General features: G+C 42.2%; 1 protein-coding gene across 1 annotated transcript; it reads left to right on the top strand.

The window, feature by feature from the left end:
• Positions 1-5: 5 nt before the first annotated feature.
• LOC104962425 (dynein heavy chain 5, axonemal-like) lies at positions 6-9,846 on the top strand (the record flags this gene model as incomplete). The annotated part of the gene is made up of 16 exons (XM_010790859.1): positions 6-175; positions 329-440; positions 718-846; positions 1,206-1,405; positions 3,213-3,366; positions 3,628-3,738; positions 3,906-4,061; positions 4,173-4,301; positions 4,417-4,436; positions 4,736-4,806; positions 4,902-5,009; positions 5,862-6,049; positions 7,293-7,487; positions 7,857-7,991; positions 9,383-9,440; positions 9,659-9,846. Coding segments are annotated over 16 exons (2,124 nt in total), but the record flags the coding sequence as incomplete, so codon positions are not given.
• Positions 9,847-10,662: the final 816 nt, after the last annotated feature.

The following is a 10,662-nucleotide window of genomic DNA, read 5'->3' as shown; positions in this document are numbered from 1 at the left end:
CTCTCCCGGCAGAGTACCCCGAGCTGCAGAGGATCAAGAAGGAGCTCTCTCTGATGTCCAAACTCTACTCTTTGTATAACTCGGTCATCAAAAGCGTCGGGGGCTACTGCGACATCCTGTGGGCTGACCTGAACATCGAGAAGATCAACACCGAGCTGATGGACTTCCAGAGCAGGTGCAGCGGCTTCTGACACTATCAAACTTTCAATTTTTTTCATTCAATTCGATTAAAACAAATGTAATCGATATAAAGCATGCACATTGTTTTGAAAATTAAAATATAGAAAGTAACTCCATGACTCATCAGATCCTTTTTTCGTGATAGCAGGATCCGGAAGCTTCCCAAAGCGTTGAAGGAGTGGCAGGCCTTCAAAGATCTGAAGAAAACCATCGATGACTTTACGGAGACCTGCCCTCTGCTGCACATGATGGCCAACAAGGTATTCACATTTTGGAGTTGGTTTTATACAATGAAAATCACCCCCACAGAGTTGTGTCCTTGGTCATCTGTCCACATCCTATACAAAAAAATACATTTCAAAGTTATGTTTCACTAAAAGCAATGTTAGGATTTTTTGAAATGTCTACAGATATCTTTATAATGTTAGAATCAAGTCAAGTATCAGTGACTCTAATGGAAAACTCTTCTAACCTGAGTCAACATCCTGTAGAGGTGTATAATAGTCCATCCTGTGTCATAACGATGGTGTCCCGCAGGCCATGCTGCCCCGACACTGGTCCCGCCTCTCTGAGCTGACGGCTCATAGCCTCCAGGTGGAGTCGGAGAGTTTCTCCCTCAGAAACATCATGGAGGCTCCGCTGCTCAAACACAAAGAGGACATCGAGGTACGGAGGCTGAATAATTCTCTTACTTCTTTTTAATTAACATTTACTCATGTTTTAAATGTAATGCCTTTATTTAACCATCACTTTCATTTGTTGAATCATTTTGTCAAATAAGAAATGATCTGTGAAAGTGTCTTTTACTTTTAAAAGATGTTACAAAATATAATCCTTAAAAGTCTGGAATATTACTAAATAATCGGATTATTATAAATATAGAAAAATAAACAGAAATAGCCAGGAAAGATGAGGTAAAAATGAAGAATATTACTGAAAACATATGATAATAAAATAACACATTAAAGGCCAGGGTCAGTGTTAGAAAAGCCTGCCTCTGTCTGACTGTTTCCCGTGTGTGTCAGGATGTGTGCATCAGCGCGGTGAAGGAGCGTGACATCGAGGCCAAGCTGCAGGAGGTGGTGGGGGAGTGGAGCAGCCACACACTCAGCTTCTCCTCCTTCAGGACCAGAGGAGAACTCCTACTGAAAGGAGCAGACACCGCGGAGAAGATCTCCATGATGGAGGACAGTCTGATGGTGCTCACCTCACTGCTCAGCAACAGGTGGGCAGACCAGGGAGGAAGGAGGTAGGAGGGGAAACACAGAGAGCAAGGATTTTAGAACAGAGGATGGAAAGGTCATTTAAAGGGGACCTATCATGCAAAATGCACTTTTGTACGTCTTTTATACATGAATATGTGTCCCCGGTGTTCCAGGGAACTCACCAAGTGTCAGAAAACACAACCCTCAAATCTCTTAAAAAGGGGCTGCAACGGATCTGATACAGACTGATACAGATTTGAACACTGTCCTGACGTCAGGACGGTGGCGCTACGGCTATTGGTCAATTCTCCACGGCCGGCCATTGCTGCTCGAAAGCGCTGGAGACGCTGTAGTACATATGCCAGGCCTGTAAGTGGCGCTGTAGTCTGCCACACAAGCAGCAAAGAAGACTTTCCTTGCATGGTTGCCATGGTTGCCCTTCTGTTTATTCTCCGCTGTGGCTCTTTTTCTCCCTCCCCGAGGCAAGCGTTTGCGCCTCCTGCTTTAAAACAAATGAATAATGACTATATAATCATATCGCGTCGGGCTCCTGATCAGCCTGTCGGTGTTCTTTTCCCCATAATGACCGCGTCGCTGCACATTATCCCGCTTATTACATGGCCACATTCTCAACAAAGTAACGACATGACTCCCAATATTAATTGAAATGCTTTTATGGATTTAGAAAATGATTTTATTGATTTAAAAAATAGTTGCATGTATTGATATTGACATGCATCCGCTAACAAAAATAGTCCGTTGTTACCGTTTGAACTAACGTAGCAACGGCAGGAACTGCTTCGATAGCGTTTTTGAGGAGCTTATTGATTACAGATTTGAAAACATTGTTGCTTGCTTTAAAAGTAGCACAATTCATTATGTCAAACCTTGGAAAGTATCTAGATATCCCTGCCCTAATGCCAACTCCCCTCTCTCCTGCAGGGGGGCGTGGTCAGTTGCAGCTCACAGAATCAGCCCCCTGCAAAAACAGGGCTGGAAAGAGCAAATAGAGCGAAATGAGGCATGGCTAAAATGCAGGATCTATTTGGTATTTTGAAGAAAAAAAGCTATATTTATTAAGTTTTTATAGGTATGGCCCTACAATATATGTTTCAAATATAGCATGATAGGTCCACTTTAAGGTAATGGCAAAGGTCATTTTGTGTTCTTGTGCTTGATTGATAGAAAGGAAACTAAGGATGGAGGCCGAGGAAGGAATGAGAGGAATGAAGCAAGGAACATATGGAAGAATGATTAGGAAGAAAGTAAGAAAAGAAAGACATTAAGGAAGGGAATAACGGTTTTCAAAGGAAGGAGGGAAAGAAAGAAGAAAGGACATCAATGAACAGGACAAGGAGGAGGGGAAGGCTAGTATAAAGGGAGACTAGGATAGAAAAGAGGACTATAAAGCAAGCAATAAAGGGAATGAGCACATGGATAAGAAAGGAGGACTTGAAAGGAAAGGTAGGAATGATGACTTGGAGGGAAGACTAGGAAGGAAAGGGAGGAATGATGACTTGGAGGGAAGACTAGGAAGGAAAGAAGGAAGGATTACTTGGAGGGAAGACTAGGAAGGAAAGACGGAAGGATTACTTGCAGAGTGAGAAAGGAAAGGAAGGAAGTGCAACTTGGAGAGAGGACTTAAAGGAAGGAGGACTTTGAAGAAGGATAGCAAGAGAGAAAAGCAGAAAGGAAATCAATGAAAGAAGAGAGATATGTATAATAGAACATAGCAGATTGAAATGAAAGAGTGTGGACATGTAGGATAATGTATAGATGGATACATTAGTAAGAGCTTGATGTAATGAATACAGCCTGTGTGTGCAGGTACAACACTCCCTTTAAGGCCTCCATCCAGCTCTGGGTGCAGAAGCTCTCCAACACCTCTGAGATCGTGGAGCGCTGGCTGTCCGTGCAGAACCTCTGGATCTACCTGGAGGCCGTGTTCGTGGGGGGGGACATCGCCAAGCAGCTGCCGCAGGTCACATGATCCCCACGTCACATGATCCCCACGTCACATGATCCCCACGTCACATCACATGATCCCCACATCACATGATCCCCACGTCACATGATCCCCGCGTCACATGATCCCCGCGTCACATGATCCCCACGTCACATGATCCCCACATCACATGATCCCCGCGTCACATGATCCCCACGTCACATGATTCCCACGTCACAGTTTCGATGTTCCCTGTGGCGTGAGACAGAGCCTCATGTCTGTGTGTTCCTTGTCCAGGAGGCCAAGCGGTTCCAGAACATGGACCGGGCGTGGCAGAGTGTCATGCAGCGAGCCCACGAGCAGCCCAACGTGGTGCAGTGCTGCGGGGGAGACGACACCCTCAGCCAGGTGCTGCCCGGCCTCTGAGCAACACTCACACCATTTAGTATTTATTGTTAAAGAGCAATTCATCAAATATATATCAGCAGGAACACAGCTGTTCATTTCCAAAGAGAATGACTTGATATGTCTCCTCCTCCTCCTCCTCCTCTCCTCCTCTTCCTCTCCCCCTGCAGGTGCTCCCTCACCTCCTGGAGCAGCTGGAGTTCTGTCAGAAGTCTCTCTCTGGTTATCTGGAGAAGAAGCGTTTGGTGTTTCCTCGTTTTTTCTTCGTGTCCGACCCCGCCCTGCTGGAGATCCTGGGACAGGCCTCTGACTCGCACACTATCCAGGTAACACTATCATGCAGTACGGATACAACTCAAGTCATACACTTTACTGCTGTCCCCACTCCCTGCCTGTCTGCTTATATATGTGTGTTCTTTCTTTCTCGCATGTCTCAGGCACATCTGCTCAGTCTGTTTGACAACGTTAACAGAGTCGTCTTCAACGAGAACATCTACGACCAGATGATCACATTTCAGTCTCAAGAAGGAGAAACTGTGGAGCTGAGGCAGCCTGTCCTGGCACAGGTACACACACACACACACACACACACACACACACACACACACACACACACACACACACACACACACACTCATACACATCGTAGACATGCACTGACTTATTGGTTCTATTGCCCAGGCAGAGCTGCATATTTGTATGTATTGGTTTAGTCGACAGGGACAACACATTAAGACATATTTACATTTAAATATATGTATATAGTATATATAAAACACTATTACTCTGTGTGAATCACCAACATGTCATATCATTTTATTGTTGTAGCTTCAAAGTTACACTCATTTAGCTCATTTTTCTTTCAAAACTGGCTGGACAAAATTTGCATCACAATTGCGGTGGAGTAAAGTATACGTAGCATAACATGTAAATTACAATACTTGAGTAAACTGTATACATATTTGTATTAAATGTTTATGCTCCTTTAAACCATGTCCAGGTGTTACATAACTTTGGCCCAGGCTCTGGGGATGAGCATGGGGGGTGCTCCGGCCGGCCCTGCAGGAACAGGTTACACAGAACACGTGTCTGCAAACATATTCTTATATTGTTTTGTTGCACTTTGCTATACAAATGAGTTTGTGTGTGTGTCTGTGTGTGACCAGGTAAGACAGAGACCACCAAAGACATGGGTCGCTGTCTGGGTAAATACGTGGTGGTTTTCAACTGTTCAGACCAGATGGACTACAGAGGGCTGGGACGCATCTACAAAGGTGTGTGAAGGTCATACAAATCTGGATTCGCCTTGAACTGCTGTGTTTGACTTTGAAAATGTTAAAGTTTCACTTGAAGAAATACTGTTGTACATTTCCAGTTAAACGACAAATATCGCCATTAACTATAACACTATATCATCGGAGAGAATTCTCCTCATGAATAATCTGCTTCCTTTCACGTCCTGCAAGTGTTGCATCAGTGGCACATTCCCTAATCACTTTCTGAGCATTTACAGATATTTGCCTTGATTCCTTAACTTCTGATACTATGTCCCGTGTCTGTTTTTCAGTTTTTGCATATATCTTTTGCAGATATTTTACTTGTATAGGAAGCTTTTTCATCTCAATAAGACCTTTTATTGGTCCTTTTAATATGGACAAATTGCAATTTTCTCACATAGTATGCATGCATGACATGGCATTTTTGATTTACTCTTAACAAGGCCATAAAGAAGATCCTTTATGCATTAGTCCATTGCTGTATCAGCTTACTGCTCTATTCTTAATGGCAACATCATTATTTTAATAATGAACCAGGTTAGAGGGTTCTTTTTTCCAGCATTGGTTCAGTAAGAACCTATCTTATATCCAAGTAACATTGGTATTGTAATTGACATTTCCAGAATCAAGATAGGAAATGGGTGTCGCTGGTAGTGTCTGATTCTTGTAAACCATGTAAGCTGGTACAAGTTAGGGGAAGTGGCCAGGGCTGAGTTGCAAAGATTCAGGATTCAAGGATTCAAGGGCTTTATTGTCATATGCACAGATGCTACAGTATAGATATGGCAATGACAATCTTAAGTTAAGCTCCTCAAAGTGTCTTCAGTTGGTGTTTTGATGTCTCTGCAGGCCTGGCCCAGTCCGGAGCCTGGGGCTGCTTCGATGAGTTCAACCGCATCGAGCTGCCCGTCCTGTCCGTGGCCGCCCAGCAGATCTACATCGTCCTGCAGTGCAAGAAGAACAAGAAGAAGCAGTTCATCTTCAGCGACGGAGACCTGGTGGACATGGACCCCGAGTTTGGCATCTTCCTCACCATGGTAACTGAGCTCTGAGGGGGGGCGTTATTGATATTTTAAGTAAAACGAAAGGACCTATTCAAAGAGTCAAAGGCTTTATTGTTATTTTTACAAAAGTTGTAAAGAACCTTTTAAATCCAAAGCTCCACCTACAAGGCAACTTACAATATACCAACAATCAAATAGCGCCAGAACAACAAAGAAAAAAAGTGCAATAATGAAATAGGGCAATACATATTTAAACAGTGCAATCATGAAAGTGGTGCCAGAATAAAAAAGGGCAAGAACTATTAAAATTGTTCAAAAACTAAATATTGCAATAATAAAATAATAAAATAGTGCAAGACCAAATAAAATTCTGCAAGAATAAAATTGTGCTACTACAAATATAGTACTGCATGAAAAATGCAATATAAAATGCAGAAGAAAACAATGATACATACATTTATTGAATGAAATAGGATAATACAGATTAGAAAGTCATTTGACTGTACAACAGGAAGGAGGAGGACGAAGAGAAAGAAAAGTACTGTTCTACATGGAGGTGTACTAACTCAAGTATAGTCCTGTTTTTCCATCGAGGCAAAAAGAGACTGGTGTCTGCACCCTTTCTGTCTGTGCTAGACTATGGAGATGTGGTTTATATGAATGCATCGTCTCAGTGCATTCACTCGCTGGATGTCATCTGCCACGGTGCACTGAGATTCATTACCAACCTCAAAACGTTGACACACCACTGCAACCTATATGCTTGTGTTGGATGGTCAGACTGGAACACTGGCACATCCTCACATATAAGGCTACTTGGTGCCCTTCCTCCTTATCTAAGGATCTACATGAACCGCAAATGCACAGGACATTATCGGCTTCGCTCCAAGAACTTGTTTCTTCTTACTATCCCAGTCCGTACTGAACTGGGGCATAGGGCGATCAGTTACGCTGCTCCTGTGGCTTGGAACCAGCTGCAAAATGAGCAGAAACTCAGAGAGCTTTTCTTTAAACAGACTCAAAGTGACTCTAAAATACTATGAAGCAGGCCGCTGTGTCTGAACATGCTTCGGCTGATCTTGTTATTACTGTGATTAGGTTTTGATTGTGACTGTTTTAAGTTGTCTGAAACTGTGCTGCTGCCTATCTTGGGCCAGGACTCACTTGTTGAAGAGATGTTTAATCTCTATGAGACCTATCCTAGTTAAATAAAAAAATAAAGAAAGTATCCAAATGTGGAAAAGTGCCGTTTGGACCTAACCTCTCTGCCCTGCAGAACCCCGGGTACGCCGGTCGACAGGAGCTTCCTGAGAACTTGAAGATCCAGTTTCGCACCGTCGCCATGATGGTCCCGGACCGTGCCATCATCATGAGGGTCAAACTGGCCAGCGCAGGTTTCCGTGACAACCAGGTGCTCAGCAGGAAGTTCTTCACCCTGTACAAACTGTGTGAGGAGCAGCTCTCCAAACAGGTGCGGAGATACTGCCAACTTCATGACATTTCATATTCAGAAACTATTCTTAAACGTTCTCCTGCCATTATGATATTTGAATGCTAGATTTCATAACTGTATTAATGCAACACAGGGTTGCACAAAGAAGTCCATTTTTATTTATTTTTTGCTTCAGGGGGAATGTGAACAGTAGCAGCAAAAATAAATGCTGAACAACAAAATCTAAAATGTCTATATCAACTTTGACTTTTGAGCACAAAGCATCATTGATCTCTAAATGCAATTTCCATGATCTCAGTGATAATCATATATATTTTTGGTTTTTCATTCAGCTTGGTAAAAAAACCTTTATTTTGCTTGATGATATTAGTTCTGTGTTTACTCTAGGTCCATTATGACTTTGGTCTGAGGAACATTTTGTCGGTGTTGAGGACGCTGGGCGCTGTGAAGAGATCCAACCCGTCAGAGCCAGAGAAGACGGTGGTGATGAGAGTCCTGAGAGACATGAACCTCTCCAAACTGGTGTGTGGTATCACTACTTTGGGACAATATATTATATATCATTATTTATATAGCTGCAATGCCAGGATAACTGTTTTTATTTGTAGTTTTTGTCATACTTTCAGGCTGGTTTTGGTGAGGTTGTGGAAAAATATATGTTTAAAAAATGTAGAAAAACTTCGACAAGCTTCAACTCCAACAATATCTGGGTAAACGTTCATTCTCTTGTCCTTATGCTGAAAAAGAAAACGTTTAAATGCAAGCCTGCATATTCCAATTGACCTCAAATGCTTCCATGACATAAGTCCTACACCCTTTAACTGCACACAATCCTTTTCCCTCTGCTCATGTACTTGTGGTGAATCCTCATTGTCACCGTTTTGTAAAGCTTTTTTTTTAAGGCGCTGCAAGAAAACAGATTCCGATCCAGAAAAAAGACAAGAGGCCAAACTGCAGCAAAAACCCAAACCTTATTAACTGTTCTAATATAGAAACATGAACAATATTTGTTTACCGTCTAATAAAAGACTTATGTGAAACATGAAACCCCCCTGCTACTCTGCGCCACATAGTACAGTCCAAGTTCTCTCTTCTATTAATCCTATTGGAGGTTCTCACTTCCTGTTTGGCAGTTTGAACCCAGGACCAACAGGAAATGTTGAGGGCCCCATTAACAAACATTTTGGTTTATTAAAGTAGTTACTAATCAATAAATAAATGCATACACACTGAATAACCAGAAATGATTAATGTTAGCAGGTTAGCACGCTGCACACGTGTTAGCTCTGCTAAGACAACACATGACACAGGACCAGCGCTACTCTGTTGTGCATTCAGACAAGAGTAAATTAAGTACAAAAAAGAGAATGTATCTGGACATCGCTAGGGAGATTAAGTGATTATGCATGTAAATGCTCAATTACATTTTTTTAAATCTGAATCTGAACCAATAACATTTTTCTGTCAGGTTAATTTAATAGTAGGCTACAATGTTTCCCTCTAAAATAGCAGTGAGTTGTATGTAGCAGCTGGTTTGCTTTGAGAGCCTTTTGAAAGTCATTTCAGGCTTCAATGAGTTAGAATAGTAAAATACTTCAATATTTTTCATATTCTGCAGAATAATGACACCATCTTTATTTCATTTGGCTCCCTATAAGCCTTCAGGTAAATATGCAAATGTGTCTGCGATCTCAAGGTAATATTAACCACGATATGGCACAAAGCGTCAGTATATCCTGTGCAGTTTGGCTGACTCTTTTCCATTAAAGGTAGCCTGCACTAGCTCCAACATTGTCTAGCCCCATTGCCACTTATAGCACCAGTACATTTAAATGTTGCTCGAAGATTTCCACAAAGCAGGAACAATAGTTATTCTTCCAGCAGCAACATGATTACTCTGTGTGTCTCTGCAGGTGGACGGGGATGAGCCTCTGTTTATGAGTCTGATCAATGACCTGTTTCCCAGTATTGGTACGTTTCTGTCTCTCACTTCTATCTCAAAAACACATCATGTTGTCCAAAGCATCGCTCTGTCGGTGAAGACTTTCTGAGGCAAACACATGAGACTGAGAAGTTTTAACATAAAGCTCATCTCATTTATTTATGTCGAAGTCACCACATTTATTATATCATGACACTGGAAAGTTTGTATTAAAATATGTCTTTTTAAATGTCTCCTCCGCCTGTAGTTCTAGATAAAGCTGGGTATCCGGACTTGGAGTCGTCCATATTGAATCAGGCTCAGGAGACCGGTCTGATCCCCCACCCCCCATGGATCCTCAAACTGGTCCAGCTCTACGAGACGCAGAGAGTCCGACATGGTACAGATCATAACAGGAAGAACCAACAACTCCCTGATCAAATAACTTCTATTTAAACCCTAAAAGTATCAAATGTAAGGCAATAGAGATTGTCCTTAAGGTGGCGCTAAAGGTAGTTATTGAATTGCATCTTTTGGAGAGCAGGAATATGCCCTCAGAATCCCACTTAAATGAGTCTCATGGGTAATTAGCAGAGGTGGGAGTAAGTCCTACATGTGCAAGTCTCAAGTCTTGACCTACAAGTATCAAGCAAGTCCCAAGTCACTGTGGTGAGAGTCAAGCAAGTCAAGTGCGGTGGTGGCGAAGGGCGGTGGTGGCGAAGTCGATAGGGACTTGGCTTGGCAACTGGAAGGTCAACAGTTCAAGTCCCAGCAAGACCAAGTGCTACCGAAGTGTCCCTGAGCAAGGCACCGTTCCCTACACTGCTCCCCGGGCGCCGTACATAATGGCAGACCACTGCTCCTAACACTAGGATGGGTCAAATGCAGAGAAACAATTTCCCCACAGGGATTAATAAAGTATATCAAAATAAAAAATAAAAATAAATAAAGTCAAGTCATTGCTCAGGTCAAGCAAGTCAAGTCATACGAAATTCTGATGAATAAGCCCAGTTTCCGCATTTAAATCAGTTAAAAGACAGTGGTTATGAAAATGGATTCAACCCACACTATGATCTTCATTACATACACAGTTAATCATTTGAAACCTAATTTAGACCGATGACAATCATATTAGATTCATATTAACCCCAGAACTGTAGACAAAATAGCTAGGACTCAAAAAGTCTGTTCAAAAAGGCAGAATTCCAGGTAAGAAAATTGTATATGGCATTTGCCATTACACATATTTAATTTAAAGTTCTGTTAACACTA

Source organism: Notothenia coriiceps, unplaced genomic scaffold, assembly GCF_000735185.1.
Source record: "Notothenia coriiceps isolate Sejong01 unplaced genomic scaffold, NC01 NC01_scaffold00034715, whole genome shotgun sequence".
Taxonomy (NCBI): domain Eukaryota; kingdom Metazoa; phylum Chordata; class Actinopteri; order Perciformes; family Nototheniidae; genus Notothenia; species Notothenia coriiceps.
This window is presented reverse-complemented; position numbering and strand designations above follow the sequence as displayed.